Source organism: Paroedura picta, chromosome 7 (genome assembly GCF_049243985.1).
Source record: "Paroedura picta isolate Pp20150507F chromosome 7, Ppicta_v3.0, whole genome shotgun sequence".
Taxonomy (NCBI): domain Eukaryota; kingdom Metazoa; phylum Chordata; class Lepidosauria; order Squamata; family Gekkonidae; genus Paroedura; species Paroedura picta.
The window spans coordinates 70,316,369-70,335,527 of NC_135375.1; the positions used below are offsets into that span (position 1 = coordinate 70,316,369).

At 41.5% G+C, this 19,159-nt stretch overlaps 1 protein-coding gene across 3 annotated transcripts in view; it reads left to right on the forward strand.

Annotated features, from left to right (window-relative positions):
• Window positions 1–18,665, forward strand: part of ALDH1A1 (aldehyde dehydrogenase 1 family member A1) — a 46,497-nt gene extending 27,832 nt beyond the window's left edge. For all 3 annotated transcript variants that reach the window (XM_077344791.1, XM_077344789.1, XM_077344790.1), the window contains exons 4-14: window positions 760–900; window positions 5,473–5,602; window positions 6,285–6,346; window positions 7,406–7,534; window positions 10,041–10,154; window positions 11,458–11,560; window positions 12,057–12,241; window positions 13,508–13,672; window positions 15,414–15,571; window positions 17,059–17,133; window positions 18,071–18,665. In XM_077344791.1, coding sequence (XP_077200906.1) covers window positions 760–900; window positions 5,473–5,602; window positions 6,285–6,346; window positions 7,406–7,534; window positions 10,041–10,154; window positions 11,458–11,560; window positions 12,057–12,241; window positions 13,508–13,672; window positions 15,414–15,571; window positions 17,059–17,133; window positions 18,071–18,143 — 1,335 coding nt within the window. In that variant the 3' untranslated portion in view covers window positions 18,144–18,665. The remainder of the gene's footprint in view (window positions 1–759; window positions 901–5,472; window positions 5,603–6,284; window positions 6,347–7,405; window positions 7,535–10,040; window positions 10,155–11,457; window positions 11,561–12,056; window positions 12,242–13,507; window positions 13,673–15,413; window positions 15,572–17,058; window positions 17,134–18,070) is intronic.
• The last annotated feature ends 494 nt before the right edge of the window (window positions 18,666–19,159 follow it).

The window sequence follows — 19,159 nt, forward strand, 5'->3', positions numbered from 1 at the left end:
TTACACAGCTATTTAGCTGCAAGACGTTGGACTTGAATCTGTGCAAACGATAAAACTCACAAAGGATTTAATATGGCCTTTAAGTTGCATTTGTTTGTGCACGCTTAGAAAATAAAGAGATTGTCTAATCAGAGTCGTACAAGGGAATAGAAAACAGTATCCTTTCAATTAGATTGTTTGTTCCACTAGATAAATCTAAAGGTCGCCAGTAAATAATGTAGCAAGATGACGTTTATTTAATAAAGAGAATAAAAAGTACATTTCCTGCAAATGTTTTTTAAATCCATGGTAAACCTGACTTGAAAATAGTGCTTCCTAGTATAGACTACTGCATTGAATCTAGTATCATGGGGCTTGAACAGCGGATTTTTCTTATGCTCATTTGATTTCATGTTAGCTCTGTGTGACAACAGCTCTAGCTCTGTCGCAGACAAGTCTCTTAAGTGGTATAGAATTACTAATGCCAGCCTATTCAATGAGATCAAAGAATGTGTCTCTTGTTTTCAGCCGATACATAATTGCCCTATACATTCAAATAAGATTAGTCTGGCAGCGCTGGGTCCTACTAGATACCTTGACAGTAAAAAGAAGGATGGATGTACTGCCAACAATAGCTAAAAAGTACTGCAGCTGTGTAGGAAGTGTAGACTGAGAGATGGGATGGTAAAATGCTTTTAACCCTAGAATTTTTGGGAACAAGTGATGTGGTTCAAATAAACTTGCGCTAAAATATTTACTTGACACAGATTTTATGTTTAGGAGGATGTTGATAAAGCGGTTAAAGCTGCAAGAAAAGCCTTTGAGCTTGGGTCATGCTGGCGAACAATGGATGCTTCTGAAAGGGGAAGATTGTTGCACAAACTAGCTGATTTGATTGAAAGGGAGCGGCTCCTCTTAGCTGTAAGTAGAAAATATTGCTGCATTTTAAGCCACTTGCCTCTTCTTCCTTGTCCAGCATCTTAGCTAGTACACTTTACTGGCTTCTTCATATTGTGCTATTGTGGGGGGAAACCTGTGAAAGGAGACTACTCACATGAACCTCACAGTGACTTTGGACATAAAGGTTGGCAAAGCAGATTTGGCTTCTGAACCAAATGTGAATGTCAATGGCACCTATTTGATTTCTGCTTCCAAAGACACAGTATCATTATTGCTGTGCACTTCTCACTTTTGCTAATGGACTGAAGATCCAGAGGTAAGGCTTATCAGTGTTGATTTCCTTTGCAGGAGACAGCTGGAGACTGTGGTCATTTTCTAGTATTATCTTTATTTACAAGTAGAGCACAGGTGGAGAATAGGGCCCATTCCGCACAGGTTTAATGTAGCAGGAGTGTGGCAAATTGTAATCTCTACTAAAATGCAGTTATGCACAACGTCGTACACAATCTGCCACACTCCTGAAACAGTCCCGCTAGAAGCGCTTCATTGTAGTGCTTCTAGGGAAATCCCAGAAAGTGGATTCACCATCTGGAAAGCGCTACACTCTTGCAACCAATCTGCAACACTAGCGAAAAGGTTCTGTGCGTTACCATTGTTGCGGTTTCAGCAATGTCCCTCCCCCTGGCTCTCTCCTCTGATCTTCCGGCAAAGCGATTGCCATTTTTTTTTCTCGGAGCAAGCAGAGAGCAACAAACTGGCAAGCCTTCATTCACCCAGCGAGGCTTCTCCGGCTGCAGTCCCTCCACAGAGCTGCTTTAAGTCACCAAGGACAACACAGCCCCGTTTGCAAGTTCCCTTTATTTTCACCGAAAACTGCGTGGGGGGGGATTTTTTTTTCACTCGGGGGAGTGTGGCAACGATGAAACGGCAGCTCACACACCAGCTGCCAGCTAGATGGGTCTCTATGTTAGGAGGAAGCAAGGAATCAAGGAATCAAGGCATATTCGTTGCAACGTGTGTTTTTCTTTTTTTAAAAAAACATGTTCTTAAAGGCAAAGGGAGCATGGTAACAACCGCCCATTGTCTGCTCATTTGATTGACGGCCAGGGGCGGGACAAAGCATGGCAAATATCGCTTCCTTTCTATCGATTTTTGCCGAGACCGGAAACCTGTGGGAAATGATTGAAACGCAACTAGATTCCACTGCAAAGGCAGGTATTTAAAGCCACTATTTAAAATTCTGCTTTCTCTTTCCGAAACCAATTTGCCACATTGATCCTGGCGCGGAATGGGCCTAGAAGTCACTTTTACAAAGCAGCAGATCTATCATCTTAAACCAGGTATCCAGAGATCTCGTACCCCAAAAGTGCATCAGCCCGCTCTAAACTTCCTAAATTTAAACTGCTTTTTCTTTACATGTGGACACACATCTGTCCCTTCTTTTTGGCTAGGAGGAAAGGTCACCTCTTCCATGTCCTGATGAGTAGTGTTTCCTGATGCTGAACATCCCTTGACAAGAGAACTACAGTCACTGAGAAAATCACCCTTTTGTCACAGGTTGTGGCTTCATCCAAGCATTGATGAACCCCATAAAATTCAATTTATAACAATATTTTGTTGCAAGTAGACCAATCCAAAACTGTGTTTGTAGAAAATAAGATATGAGAAGTGTTCATAGTTGGTTTAAATACTAATATGAAGAACAGAAGACTTGCTGCCACATCTGACTTGAAAACAGTTTAGTTCAGAAGACAGCTAAATGCACCTAAAGAAATATAAAAACAGGGCCTTTCCATGGGGTTTGTTGCCAGCACTTAGGAATCAAATGTATAATATTAAACTACATTTAAAACTCTTTAGTATGCCTTTATGTTGTCTAAGTATTTTGATGACTACTGTAAAATAGTTAGCCTTGCAACCTGACAGGGATTAACATCTCCCAGACAGGGCAGGGCTGGGCATTTTCCCCAATAATATAGGTGTATTTACCCAGGATGGAAGAACAAAAATAAACGAGGAAGAATAACTAGATGAGTTACTCCTTTCTTTTCAACTCTCTACTTAGCCAACAAAAACCAATCTACAATTAGATTAGAATGTATTTATTTATCCATAAATACCAAACTAATCAAGATTCTTCTAAAGCCAGCCTCTCTTGTTCTGGAAGTAGTTCTCCACTTCAAGCACTGCACATTAAAATCCTTTTCAGTGCTTCTTGGCAAATTATCTACTATTTTAATCAGCTTCAGGCTTCTTTGAGTGGGATGCAAGGAAGTGGCAGTGCTGCAGGAGAACTGGCACTCTTCCTTGTCCTCTTGAACGTCTACATCACTGAACAGGGAATGTCAGGCTTTGAGCATCCTCTTCAGCCACCCACATCTTCTGTCCCTGAGTGTCCTATTAGCAGTAATGGTTCTCATTAGGCACTGGGGTGAAGAGAGGTTGCCGTGAAAGAGGGAAAGCATGGCCGATAAGGGAGGAAACGACATAATCTACTGCACTTCTTCCCCTTTTCCATAAATTGAAACTAGTGGTTGCCGACTTAGCTTGGGAAATTCCTGGAAATTTATTTATTTATAATTTTGCTTTTATACTGCCTTCTCCCCGTTAGTGGTTGGGGAACGGTTTACAGCACAGTGTTTGCAGATGGTTTAGAAAGGAAAGGAATGAGAACTCAACTGTGATGTCACTCTAGGACTTCTGTTTTTCCTAGAATCTATGGTATATCATTTGTCCTCCAAAACTGCCATTTCCTCCAGGGGAACTAATCTCTGTAACCTTTAGATAATTTGTAATTCTGGAAAAAACTCTGTCCCATCTAAAACTTTGGTGATCCCTTTTGTTTGGTGTAGAGGGTTTGTTGGTTGGTTGCCTTGCTGTAGGTCCCCAATGTAACCTGATCATAAACTTTGATGTTTGAATTCGGCACACAGTCAGTCACTGACCTTATATATATACTAGCTTCAAAGCCTGTTCCTAAGAACGAGCCTTGAAAGGATCCCCTCCCCTGGCCCCTGGCCAGGCAGCTTAAGGTGGCTGTGGGCCACAGCTCCCAGCCAGATCAAGTGGGGCAGGCAGGGGCTAGCTAGCTCATTAGCAGGCCCAGGACAGAGCTCCTTAGCAGGTAGTCAGCAGGCTGGGAGGCCCTGGTTAGCAGGCCCTCCACCATCACTCTTTGCCCAGGGCCCTTTCCCCTTACCTGCTGCTGGCTCCAGGCACTGAGGCATCTGAGAGCAAAGTGGCTAGAGTCCAGGGAGGGAGGGAGGGAGCTGCAGGGGCAAGGCCAATCAGTGTGCAGCCCTATTCCAACTTGGCCCTATTCCAACTTGGACACCTGGACATGTTCCACCCCCCAGGCTGTTTCACAAATATATAGAGGAACCATGGATAAGGATTAGCAGTATTATATTTTACTGCATTTTTCAGTTGTACAATTTGTGGCCACTTTACAACTGTTTTCCAGCTTTCTAAATCATCAGGAGACTCATGGTTTTCCAGTCCATTAGTTAATCATTTCTTTTAAAGAGACACAGGATAAGCTAGGCCCAGGGTTTTCTAAGGCATGGTAACAAGTGAGGGTTAGGGGAGAGGAGTAACATAAGTGATGGTGTGACCTCATTTCCTGGGAAAACCCAGATACTTGTGAATTTCTGGATGTTCAGTCTGTATCACTCGCACAAGCTTGGCCTTGTTTGATACCTGGTACACTATGAGGCTTCAGCTGAAAGCTAGGATCAGACCTAGAGTGACTATAAAGAGCCTCAATCTTATGAACAGAATCTACTGCCAATCATCTAAATCAAATACTCTTTGATTTGAAGTGATTAGGAACTTTTATAGAACGGTTATTCTCTTTAGTTTGTTGAAAACAGCTCTTGCTAGCTGCCCTAAATTTTTGGAACAGAGCAGATTAAGAGTCTTTGACTACAATCCTGTGCACAGTCAGGCTATTATCCTCACTGGAATCTACGAGAGATGAGAAGCCCAGCTGTGCAGTTTAAATACAGTAATAAAAAGCTCAGCTAGTCCTTGCTTGGTTTTTGTTTTGTTTTTGTTTTTTGTTCTGTTATTACAAAAAGACAAGTTTTATCCCCCAGTTATTTTGATAACATGTATTTTAAGAAAACATGATCCAAAATAGTAGTATGTTTGCTACGGTCAATAGCGTTTGATCATAATCCATGAAGCAATTCCTCTGCAGTCAAACTTGACAGGTTGTGCCAAAAGATATTGCTGTGGGTTTATTTTACTTCATGGACCTCTTCTTTCATGATCACAGTTGGATGGCTAGTTGATTTGTTATTAATTCATATATCCATATTAGATAGCAGACTCATTTGATTGGCACTTCTCCATGCACCCCCTGTAGCACCTGCTGTTTCAGACATAGAAAGAGCACTGGGGAAAGACTTTGTGTGGTGAAGGTAGGCAGAGTGTGCCATAGCTATTTTCCCAGGTATTTTGTTCTGGGTTCTGTCAAAGTCACTGGTGAAGTCGTACTTAGTTCATCTTCGTTCCAGTGTAGAACTATGATGGTCTGTTTAATATAGTTATTATTTTGCTCTTTTTATTGATTTATTTCTTTTGTCCTAGACAATGGAGAGCCTTAATGGGGGAAAGCTTTTTGCTAACTCCTACCTAATGGACTTGGGTGGCTGCATCAATACTTTACGCTACTGTGCAGGCTGGGCTGATAAAGTCCAAGGACAAACCATTCCCATGGGTGAGTCATCCAGAAGTTTATGAGTGCTGTGTTGATCTGATGTAATTTTTTTTAATCCTGCAGCTAAATAAATTAGCTTTTGGGAGGGGGGCATTCCTAAATCAGTTACCTAAATGGAAATGTGAGTTGGGTGTAAGTTTACCAGCAAGTGATTCTAAGGATTTTTCCCACCCAGGTCTTCTAATAGTGCAGTCCTAAGCAGAGTCACTCCCTTCTAAGCCTATTGACCTCTGGACTTAGAAGGGTGTAACTCTGCTTAGGATTCACCATAAATGTCATGGAATGTGACATTAAACAACAAAGCATGTCTGCATGCACAAAGAAAATGTGGCACTGTAGGGTGCTCAAATTATACTTATGTACTGCAGTTCCTTTTGAAAAGCCCTGAGAAGAGGTAGGCATTTCAGTACATTCACTTTTCCAAACCAGCGTAGCAGTGTAATACAGTAAGCTGAGCCTCCTGAAATGTCCCCCTCCTGCACTGGTGTTGTAATGCTGAAAGCAAAGCCATCTGTGCCTTACCAACTTGTTTGCTTGGTCAATATTGGATCTTCTATTTAGATTTTTCTTCCTACCGTATCTTATTAATAATAGTATGCAGACTAAACTCAGCAAAAAAGGTGTGGGTTTTTTCCCTACTAGATGTACCCTACTGATTTGTTTTGTTTGTTTCCTTGTGTAGATGGAAATTATTTCACATTTACAAGACGTGAGCCTATTGGAGTTTGTGGCCAAATCGTTCCTGTAAGTTAGAGCCATTTGTATGAAGGACAAAAGGTTATCTTATTTAAATAACCCTCTGTTCTATATTGTTTTGAGAGATACATGGGGAATAATTGGAGCTGGAGAGTTTTTCTTGATCCATATTACCAGAAAATAGGTTAGAAAGAAAAAAAGACAGTTTGTACTGCATTAAATTCCTAAAAGTCTCATTCTATTGTTGTTGTTTACCGTCAAGACTCATTCAGAGGTAGTTTGCCTGCCCGCCTCTAGCAACTGACTTCCTTGGTGGTATGCCATCCAAATATTAACCAAGGCTGAAGCTTTTTGTGCAATGTTGAAAGGAATGTCACATTTTTTATGCTGCCTGCTGAAAATGGATGGCCAGGCGACAGACCTTTCACATGACTTGTCATATAGCACCCTCCATCCTCGAGAGACCTATGAAAGGGAGAAGACAGAGTCAATGCACGAGTCATCTCCAAAGATGTAGAACACTCAAAAAAGGAGCTTGGGTTACATCTGAAAAAAATAATCTGGAGGAAAGGATGTGGTAAACTAGTTTTACGTAGCAAAGGGAGCTAGAAATAGAGGTGTATATCAGTCCAGTTAGCATACTTTCAGTTAAGATTGGAATTTGCTTCAAGGTTTGGAGAAAATGGTTTCATTTTCTGGATTTGAGACTGGCTCATAGAAAAAGAACACAGGAGTGAGAAAATTGAGGTGTCTTCTTCTGAGGTGTTACCACAGGCAGAGTGGGAAAGCTGTGCAGATTGTACAGCATGCAGAGCTTTTGTCATCTCAGCCCATCCTAGATATAAGCTCCATGTTGGCAGACTCCAGGGGATAAATGTCAGCTTTGGTTCACATGTGTTGTGCTAACCAAATCCTTACACCTGTCACGGAGGGTGTTGCACCACCCTGCATGCAATTGCCTGTTTCATTGCTGCCTATTGACTGTAAACATTCACAAGTTCATTCACAAGTGCTGAAGAATATAAACAATATAGAGAGAAATAAGACTACGGTATGCTGGTTTGTTAACACTCAGTGATGTTGTCTTTTCTCATGCTGCTCTTTCAGTGGAACTTCCCACTGGTTATGTTTATTTGGAAGATCGGCCCTGCTCTTGCTTGTGGAAACACAGTGGTCGTCAAACCAGCCGAGCAGACTCCTCTGACTGCTCTTCACATGGGCTCTCTCATTAAGGAGGTGAGTGGCCATAGCAAAGCTACCATCAAGCTCTTCCACGCAGGAGGGAGGGAAGGTTTCCTTCAGCATTGCTTGCAGGCAGTCATCTGTTTTATGCCAGCACAGCTCACAGCATGTCTCGCCTTGTCTTGGGGAATTGTAATGTGCTGCAAACCACTGAAGCAAATCAAGGGCAAGAAGCTCACATATTTTTCAGCCTAAATTGCTCAGAAAACAAATCATTAGCAGCTTAGTAAACTGAATATCTTGGCAAGGATCAGTGCCTTCTGGAATCAAAAGGAAGCAAAAAAGCAAAATGTTTGGTAATAGTGGGGGCTTTGGGTGTTTACATGAGTGAAATGAGGGATGCAGCTGATAATTTAATTTAACTTCTCTTAAATATTTGCACTAGGCATTAACTGGAGATAAATGGCATGTTCAGGGCTCACTGAATAAAATACACCTGCTAACCTAAGCACCTTTCTGAATTAATTCTTGTTCAAGCAGATGAGATTTAGGATAGATCTATATGTGCAAAAGAATGTATGTATATGAGATGTATGTATGGATCCACTTGTGTAAACGGAACTGCAGAAGGATGTTTAGGCCTGCAGCTCATGTGGTACAGTGATTAAAGACTCTAACATGAAGGACAGGGTTTGATTCCCCACATCTCCACATGAAGCCTGCCAGTCACAGTTCTCCCAGAACCCTCTCAGTCACACTTTACCTACTGAGGTGTCTGTTATGGGGAGAGGAAATGTAAACCACTTTGAGATTCCTTTGGGTAAAGAAAAGCAGGGTATAAAAAACATCTTTTTCTAGGTATTTTTAATCCTCTGTGTAGAATATCTTCCCTGAATGGCAAACTAGCACAGCAGAAAGAAAGGACAGAACTATTTTTTTTACCTACAAGGAGTTTAAATATGAGGAAAAATTCCGAGGCGGTGTTTTCTGGCTTAAGAAAATGTATGCCTCAATAATTTTGTTGCTGTATGGCTGCAAGAAGATTCTTGAATTTTTTTTTGTTCATCCAAGAACCGTGATACCTCACCTGTCCTCTGAAGTAGTACAATATACTCATATCACCCCAAAATTCTACCATCTCATTCTCTTATAGAATTGCCAGACTCTAGTTGGTGGCTGGAGATCTCCTGGAACTGGTCTCCAGACCACATACGTTACTTTTTATGTGTTTAACACTTTTATTCCACTCCTAGTGGTGAAAATGGCTGCTTTGGAAGGTGGACTGCATGGCATTATACCCAATCATGGTCTCTCCCTTCCCTAAACCACAGTTACCCAGGCTCTGCCCTCAAATCTCCAGGGATTTCCAAACATGGAGCTGGCAGCTCTACCTCCTGCATATGTAGACCAGGCCTTACTTCCAAGTAAAGATGGCAACGACTTTATGGCTTCAGTCGTTTTTAGCCATTCTGTTGGGCTTGCCTTTTTTTGGCAGTTTGTTCAAGAATCTTATGGGGCTTTTGAGCTGAATAGAAACCTAAGAATTTCACCAGAACAGCACTTACACTGGAGAAGAGTGAACAATTAGGGCTGCACAATTACCCACAATTACATAGAAAATACTCCGTAGAGCTCAGTGGGCGTACCTCAGAGTTCATAGGATTGTGTCCTGAACTTCTGACCTGTGCATTTGCACCGCAAAATCAGGTAAACTCAAATGAATGTGGCTGCTGGTTATAATTAAGAGGTCAGTAGTCTGGCAGGGTGCTGGCAAAAGTGACTCAGCATATCTTTCTTTTCTTGCCTCAACAACAGTGACTCATCAGAAATGAGAAAATAGGCAATTGCTATATGCAATTAGATGTTTAGAAATCAAGATTAAATGCTGCTAGGAGTGACATTGGCAATGATTTCTGGGGATTAATACCTTTAAAATTGCTTCCAGAGAGGGAGCTAAGAGTTCTGTGATAGCTTAAAGATTAGCATATTTATTGTGATACGAACTTTGAAGGACTGGAGCTGTTTCATTTTGCATCCACAGAAATGGACTCCAGGCTTTAAGAACTTATACTACAGTAAATCTGTTTCCCTTTAAGACACCACAAGATTTTATTAAAATTTCTCTACATTATTTTTTGTCATGGCACTATCTTATTTATTCCTGGTGGCCTAGATAAAGCAATGACAGTTCTGCACAAAAGACAGATTGTCTGTGAATTAATCCTTAAGACCAGTGTGGGTGAAACAATATCATTATGGACTTTAGTTGGTTTTTAGAGTCTGAGCCCTTAGGATGGATGAGGGCTTGACCACATACATAAACCGTGTATAATTACAGCTATCCTGTGTTCCCGTGGTTTTCACACTGTGAGGTGGGTTCTCCTGGGTGGGGCATGAGAGACATGGAGTAATGGGGGGGGGTGAATTTCCCAGGATGCAAATGATCCAACAGATTCACTCTACCTCCTAGTTAGAGGAAAATGTGAAGCAGAACAAATTCCATGAGTATTACTTTTTGTGATGAAAAATCTAAATGGTTCTTTTCCCCTGTAAAACTCAGGCAGGATTCCCACCCGGTGTTGTGAACATTGTGCCAGGATATGGACCCACTGCTGGAGCAGCCATTTCCCATCACATGGATGTAGACAAAGTGGCATTCACTGGCTCTACTGAGGTATTTCCCTAACATTGCCAATAACTGTAAACAGAAAATCCCTACAGGTCTGATTTTGGGCAATGATTGAATGCCTAACTTGCTTTGTGTATCTATGTTGACTTTTTCTGGCACTGAGCTTTTTAAACAATGTCAGTGTAATGATTTGTTCATTGTTATAATGAATTTAAACATGTTTATACAGTGTTTGAATTGAAGGAATAGTCCTCCACACAAAACAAAAATCCAGGGAGATAAAATTGATCCTAAATCATAGCAACACTTTCCAGAACATTGATGGCAAAAATTTCATTTGAAGTTACTGTTCACTCTACACTGCTATGTGAGTGAAGAAGGGCTCGGAACAGCTTCTGACAGTCTTTTGTGACACCAGTAGGGGACAAGAGCACCTGAGTTTTCAGCGAGGGGGCTAATTGCCGCGGTGGGGGCTGACGCCCCGGAGAAGAATGCTGCCGGGAGAGCTGGGGACTACATTTCCCAGCCTCCCTTTAGGGGCAGCACGACGGTGCCGGCGGAGAGGGGAAGGGCCGGGCTGGAGCTCCTTGAAAGGAGCATTGTGTGGCGGGCCCGGCCTCTTTTCCTCCTCGGCGGCTGAAGCGGCACCCACCCTCCCTCCCTGTATGTTGGGAATTTGGAGTTTTGAGAGTTATATAAAATTGTTAGAATGTCACAGCCGGCGGATGGTATGCTGGAAGTGGAATTTTGATGGGGGCCAAGCTTGCGTGCTGGCCTACCGGTCTAATGGGGACCCCCGTCAGGGGCCGTGTGGATGCAGAGCCAGTTGAAGGGCTCGCATTTCCGGATGACAGGCGAAACCCATCAGAGGCAAAATGCCCAGCGGGTTCGCATTTGGGATATCACCTCCCGCAGGCTAGCAGGTCAACATTCGGGGAACAGGCATGTCAGCCAGCATCACCCGTTGAGGGACCTGCTAATGTTTGGGACTGCCTTGGGGTCAGATGACCACAAGAAGGCAATATCCGCTTCCATGCTACGCCACCCTCAAGGGAATAAAATCGGCTGTGGCCATTTTCATGCCAAAAGTATATAAGGTGCGTCTATTGCCCCCTGCAAGGCAAAGGCTTTGACCAATGTCTGGGCCAGAATCACCCGCTTTATGATAAGAATTATTGAGCAATTCTGTGAGGAATCCTAGGAGGAGATCTGCCAGTGAACTCTACCTCTAAAATACACTTCCTTGTTATGCAGCTGTTGGCTCATGATGCTCAGTGATAACCTCTCAAAAAGCAGTGCCTGGGTCTAGATTACATTTTCCAGTTATTTAATTAGTGTTCTCTTTCAGGTTGGCCAAAAGATCAAAGAAGCTGCTGGAAAAAGTAATCTGAAGAGAGTCACCCTGGAACTTGGAGGGAAAAGCCCTAATATCATATTTGCAGATGCTGATTGTGAGTGACAAATTTCTCTTGGGTTTCTTGTGAAAGGCAGTCACATTAATCTGTTTAGCAGAACCTTAGCACTGGGGTGGTCTGCCTAAAGCAGTCCTCACCTAGATGGCCCAGGCTAGCCTAATCTTATTGGAACTTGGATGTTAAGCAAGATAAGTCCTGGATACTGCTTGGATGAGAAACCACTAAAGAATTCCAGGGCAGACCATTTCTGAATGTCTCTTGCTTTGGAAACCCCATAAGTCACCTGTGACTGGGCAGCATTTTACGCATACACATCCAAAACAAAATTGAGATCATGGCACCACTTTGTCACACAAAAGCTCACATCTCAAATAAAACTTTATTGGTCTTAAAGGTGCTATTGGGCTAAAGTTTTGTTCTGCTACTTCAGACCAACATGGCTACCCACCTGAATTTTGCAGTGTTATTATAGACCTGACATAAAAGCCACTTGTATGACTACAGGCATCACTATGTGCATGTGTCTTTGCAGTGGACAGTGCAGTGGAGTTTGCACACATTGGCCTGTTCTACCATCAAGGTCAGTGTTGCATCGCTGGGTCTAGGATTTTTGTGGAAGAGCCAATATATGAAGAGTTTGTGCGCAGGAGTGTTGCAAGAGCTAAGAAAAATATCCTAGGAAATCCTCTGAGTCCTGGGGTACATCAGGGTCCGCAGGTAACTTTCAACTTTAACATTTTAGTTCAAGGCTATTAGTCACAGATACAGAAAAACACAATTCTCCTTGAACCTTAACTGATTGCCCTAATATTTCATCCTCTGATGTGGTGTCTCCCATACTGATGATCAAAGGTGGGAATGTCCACAACCCCTATATACCCTTCCCCTGACACAGCCTGTACGTAAAGGTCTTGTGAAGGTGGTCTCCCTTCTTCTATCATGGCTGTGCCTAACCTTGTTGCTTCTCCCCACCACTGCAAGGTCAACACTTCCCCTGCATGCCCAAAACATTTGGTTTACCACCACACAGCACTACCCTCTGAGACTTTTCTAGTGGGTTACAAGGATGTGGTTTCATAGTTCTACCATGAAAATACTATGCCAGCAATGTAGTGAGCAGCTTTGAAACATCCTGCCCTCGCCACATGGAGCTGGTCTTACATTTTAGTGTTACCTACAGCATCTTTGTAAGAGCCATGATATTTCATCTTAGTAGTGCTTGAAATTAAACTTTAAAAAATGGACAACATCCATCACTTAGCTTTGGAAATATTTTCTATAATCTGCAAGTACACACAAAAAGCCATAATTTTACAAGTGAAACAACTCACAGAAAATTCTAGGGTTCCAACTTTTATTTCCTCTTTTCCCATCAATGCAGGAAATGTTCTATGTAAAGATATTATATAAACTAAAGTGTACCTTTTGTGTACAGTTTGATAATCATAGAGCTAGAAGGGGTCATACAGGACATCTAGTCCAATCCCCTGCTCAATGCAGGATCAGTCTAAAGTATCCATGATGCTTTTAATGGTCTTGCATATAGTCTTCAACTCAGTTAATGAGCAGTTGACTGAAGCCAAGGTAATTGGTTGTAGGATGGCCTTGAAAAGTAGTTATTTAGGAAGAAGTCAGAAAACAAATACTCAAGGTGTACCTCGAAACCTAACTGACCAATTAATCCCAAACTCTTTGAAAGGAATTAATATTCTGAGGAAAGGGAATTTAAGAAAGTCTTGGTCCATGAAAACAATGCAACTTTATATGGCACTGCATTGTTTTTTTCCTTCTGTGTTTAACATTTCTAATTACTGAACTTTATGGGAAAAACTGGCCCCCATCCAACATCTTAAAGGCAATTTAGTTCTCTCCTGTTGTTTCATGTCCAGCTGATGAAGATGTTGTTTCTGTTTTGTTAATGTTTGAGGCCAAGCGAGTGTTCTGGGGGAGAGTGTCTTTATCAGTACAATATTTTCTGTGTAGATTGATAAGGAGCAGTTTGATCGAATTCTCGCACTGATTGAGAGTGGGAAAAAGGAAGGAGCCAAACTGGAATGCGGAGGAGGCCCCTGGGGAGAAAAGGGCTTCTTCATCCAGCCGACTGTGTTCTCGGATGTTTCAGATGACATGCGCATTGCCAAAGAGGAGGTAATCTAGTTTGGAACATTCTGTGTTTCCAGTCAATGTTGTAGAAAACAGAATATACACATAGTCAAACAAGATTAAAAAGTACATGAAATAGATTAAAAAGTACACCCTTGTTTCACATACATACCACCCCTGTTTATTCACCTGTAGACAAAGCTAGTGTTTAAGATACTTGTCATAGTTCGGATCATACACATGGAATGTGCCAGATAGAAGGCATTTTCTACAGTGAGCTTCAATCCATGTTTTCAAAAACCCATGAGAAGTTTTTTTTTTTTTAGTGCAGCAGTGCATAGAATTGGGATACGTGCTGCTATTTAATGTCATCAGAACAACACTATGTGGCCCACGCCCATAGGAATGGATGGATTCTTTTCTACTGTGTAGGACTTCCATGTATTGGCTGTGCTTGGTGTTCAACTTAATCTGTCTCCTCATTAATTACAGAAATATTTATTATACAATTTCGGAATTTGTATGTGCAGTTTTTGTCATTGTCCCAGTTTTTGGTTTCTTCTATTGTAGGGTTTTGTTTTGTTTTTTTGCTGCCTTTCAGATACACATGAGCAGTTGTACACACTAGACCACTGCAGAATTCTTTTCAGAGTACAATGGAGTGCATAGTCACATCCACATTCTTTTGCAAATTCCATGTTAATATATCTTTCAACTGACAGACTTGCTAGTCCTTCTCAAGGTCTCCATTCTTAATTTGTTGGCATTCTCAGCATTATTTCCAAACTCCAGCAAGCATTAAAACATCACACAGCTTCTACTGGCACAGTTGTGCACATAAATTAATGTTCAAAGTCAAATCACATTTCTTATCAGATTTCCCACTGTGCATATATGCACATCCTTTAAAAAAAGAAAAGAAAAGCACATTCTAAAAGAGTTGCTAAATTGTACTAAGTTCTCCATTTGAAGCTCTGGCTCACTTGTTATTGCATGCTAGTAGTGACCGGGAACCCATAATGAAGTAGCACTCTAGATGAACCCTAGCAGTAAATGAACCATTAATGTGATCAGTGTAAATCACATGCTCAAAAAGTATTTTTTTTAATTGTGAATGATCATTCATGTTCATGGGTTAGATGAAGAGGGTGGGGGGGGGACCTTGAACAATGAAAGAAACAGAAAGCTTTGGATGACCAAGCAGTGTTCTTCACAGGTTCTGGAAGTACCAAAGGTAGAATGGCAGCAAGCCAATGTACTAGTACTCCTCCAAAAGCCAAGGGAACTGAATCTTTCAGTCTAGTTGCAGTTTGTGGTGGGTGGGGGAATCTGGAAGCATCACTAAGACACCAAGTACAGGCCAAGCACTGGAGCTTTCCCTGGAGCTTTTATTTGTGTCATGTAAAAGCAGAAAGATAAAGCAACATGCAGCATTTGTCTTCTTCTGTTTACGAGCTGTCTGTATTGTAATTTAAATTGGAAGTTTAGACATCTCCCTACCTCAACAAGATGCACTACATGGAATCCCTGAGTTCTAGTCAGGGAGAGTCCATATTTAAATAAAGCACAGTCCAGATCTTCTGCACATGGTGAGGTAAGAGAAGAGTAGCTGTCTCTGAGAAGATCCATTGCTGGATTTTCAGAGTCACTGATTTTGTTGCACATTAAAATATCTTGAGATTTTTCTGTCTGGAGACCATCATTGTAGATAATATTCCAGGCTTCCTTTTTAAAAAAACATCTTCAATTTTCCCAGTTATTTATCACTTGTTTTGGTTGGAAACAGATATTTGGACCAGTTCAGCAAATCATGAAGTTCAAAACTATAGATGAAGTTATTAAAAGAGCAAACAATACTCACTATGGCTTAGCAGCAGCTGTGTTCACCAAAGACATTGATAAAGCTCTGACATTTACAACTGCTCTTCAGGCTGGAACCGTATGGTAAGTACCCTTTTCACTGCTGGTTCAATAGAGCATTGCCATGTGGAATCCTCCATTCACAAGAGGTTTTTCGCTTTGATCTGTAGGCAGATTGCCTTGACAGATTACCTTTAGTACATTTTAATTCATTAGTTCTGTTAGGCCTGCAGGACAGAAGCAAGAACATTATGTACACATTGAAATTGGAGACATAAAAATTTGTTCAAGATGTTTTTCGTATGGACTTCTGTAACCCAGCATTCCCAAGATGGGACATTCCTTGGGGTCAGTGGTGAATTGGGAACAGACCAACGTACAACCATGCTTCAGGAAACTGGATCACAAACAGGCACAATCATTATGGTAGTATCTGAAAGAATTAGAAAATGACACTGACACTGATATTGCATGGCAGCAACCAAGCTGGGCCACTGCTTGGGAGTGTGTGATGGGGCTGTCCATCCTGGATTTCTGCCTCCACAATCCCACCTTTGTGGAAATTTTTCTTAAAAGCCCTATTTGGCTCTGTGTGAGCGCAAAGTACCATGGAGCCAACAGGGGTGTTTTTGGTCCCTTTTAGGATGCTTTGGGTGGAAGGGGAAGCCGGGCTGAAAGGCCTGACTCTTCCCCTTCCACAATGTCTTGCTCTGGGATAGGCCCGTTGGTACCTGCAGCAGAAAAGGGAATGTGGAAATATCTGCATTTCCTCACCACGGGGCAACAGAGGGACTAAAGCATGCCAGGCCCTGGAAAGGGCTAGGCCAGTGCTGACAACATGTGGAATCAGGGATTAGGCCCGCTGCCATATGAGTGCTGGCCTGGTCTTTTTGCTAGTGTTGAATCGGTCTGATTTTACCTTCCTTCCAGAACACTATTTCTTACTTTCTTGTTCTTCTATTCTATACAGTCTCATGTGCTTTGCTTTCCTTACTGCACTGACCTTTTCTGGTTTCTACTGTTCCTCTTTTTGTTCTTTTTTTTAACCAGACACTTTCTTTCCCTTGTTATGCAATGAATATATAAGTCTGCATAAGTCTGGTAGTCCAACTTTTACATCTGTCACCCTCTCTATAAGTGTTAATGACATAGAACCATTACCATTTTCACAGGTGGCAGTTGAAAGTAAATAATGTATGTACCCAATATCATCTTGGGAATTTACTTAATCTAATAGAGATCTCAGTCCAAAGTTGTCAGCCTCTAGTCCATAAACAAACTAAACAGTATCCTAATCCTTTTCATGTAATAGGGAACTTGGTTTTCCTGTAGTTGCCTATGCTACACAGAGATACAGAAAAGAATTGTCTCATATATTCAACAGTTGTTCTTATTTTATTGTTGACATAAAAAAGAGTCTATAGCAAGACAAATAAGAGATCTATGAGACAATACCATAAGGTCCAGCTGCACTTTTTTCTTAGATTTCAGAATTCTGTACACAGTGTATAATTACCCAGAAATCTTGTTGACACATAAAGTAATGTATTTCTCTTTTACTGCCTCATCAGGGTTAACTGTTATAGTGCAATGACTGCTCAGTGTCCTTTCGGAGGGTTCAAAATGTCAGGCAATGGCCGAGAACTGTAAGTAAAGTCATGGGATGGGGAGATCAAGATGTTTTCAATTGTATGGAATTCATGCAATTTTAAGAGTGAGTTCACGTGATCAGTTTTAACATCACTACAGTTTTCTTATTAGGAAAGAGGTCATCTTTATTCACTTCAAATTTCAGCTATATTACAGTTGTGGGGACATCCAAATGTAATTTCATGGGCCCATTATGCACGGAGAGGAAGGTTCGGGGTGGAATGGCGTCGCCTAAAATCACCGATAATGCACGGCGCCGGCTGCAACCAGCCGCCGAAAAACTGGTCACATTTGGTGCATGCCGCCGAAAAAGCCGTGTTAGCGAAACGCAGAAGAAAGCGGAGCTTCCAGGCGACCAGGGTGTGACTAGAAGCGGCGCCGGAATTGCCGCATGCATAATCGGTTACTCTGGGTTTTGCCGCCGTTACGTCCCATCCTGTGCATAAGCAGTTTGCTTCGCGTCTTCCCCCTCCGCTTTTTCCATGTGACCCGAAATCGCTGTTTCGGAGGCAGTGCATAATAGGCCATGTACAGAATGATCATGTAAACTCACTTCAAAACATGGTATTCTTGGAGCATTTTGCCAGAAATTATAAGGATATTTTCTCCCAAAGTTGACTGTTGGATATGCAAGATATATTTTCCTGTTACTGTGGCAAACAAACAGCATTTTAGCTAGGAACAAAAAATCATGTGCACTAGAGTGACTTCTTCAAGACCTGATGGTTATGGTAGTTTTGTACATTTCCAGAAGCAATGGTCACTGTGAATGTAGAAAGGGTTGCATGTAACTGTATGATTGTTACCCATTCCCCTCCTGGCAACTGCGTAAAACAGAACACTGACCACATACTCAATGAACTGGAATGAGCTTCAGAAATAAATTATGTTGTGAGGGCTATTCTTACCATTTCTTCACTGTATTTTTTCAAGGGGAGAACATGGGATTCATGAATATACTGAAGTGAAGACTGTCGTAATCAAAATCCCACAGAAAAATTCGTAATATCACTTTGATGGACAAGACCTGACATGTGCATATGCTAAGAAAAAGTTGCAACAGCTGGCTATATTGTGAAATGTTTTGTGGCCAACGTTTTCATTTAATTTTGTTTCTCCTATCAAAACAAGTGCTTCTGTTAACTATTAAAAGTAATCTAGAAAGTCTTCTATCTGGTTTAATAAGAAAATGTTTAATGCCTAGAACATAATTAACATCAAGGTTTGAATCTCACTGAAAATGTCGATTTTCTTTCCCCATTTGAATATAAATGTAGTGCTCTGAATAATAAACTGTTTTAACAAATATTGTTTACACAAATTGGTTTAGTGTGCTTATAGAATTAGTACCTGTCTTTTCCTGTTTTTTATGAGCTTGGAAAAAGCACTTACATGTGACAATCAGATATGGCTGTTGTGGTAGCAAACAAACTCTTCTGTGCTATGTGTCTTAGAGGCTTGAATATGGTGATATTGGCTACTGCATAGAGATATTCTGGATATAAACTTTATTAAAGTGTATCAAGAACTGCTTGTCTTTCCATTTGTATGTTGTTTGTTCTAGACAAGTTTCTACCATTCTGTTAAACTAGGGCAGTGTCTTGCACTTACTTTGTTTATTACATTGTCAATCCTGTTGAATTCAGATTGATTTGAACTTGGGTCTTCCTCTCCCCCCCCCCCATTGAAACAGAAAAGTGTTCTGCACGTGGTTAGGGTAGTTCAGAAGGGGGGAGGGAGCCATGCACAGCCTCATTCTTTCTTTTCTTGAAAGGGGGGGAGAGGATTGAAGAAGGCAGAGGAGGGAGAAAAAAATCCAAGACTGACAGAAGTTGAGAGAAATTAGGGGTTTTCTCCTTTAAGGCAAGTTTGTCACATGAGCTGCTTTGGCCAATCAGGGGTTCTCTACAATGAAGCAGAGCCAAGATTCAAAACAGCCTGCTTTCTCAAACCAAATCTTAAAATATTGAGGTTTAAAAGCACTCTAAAATATCTCACAATAAAGGTAGGGTGACTCTGCAT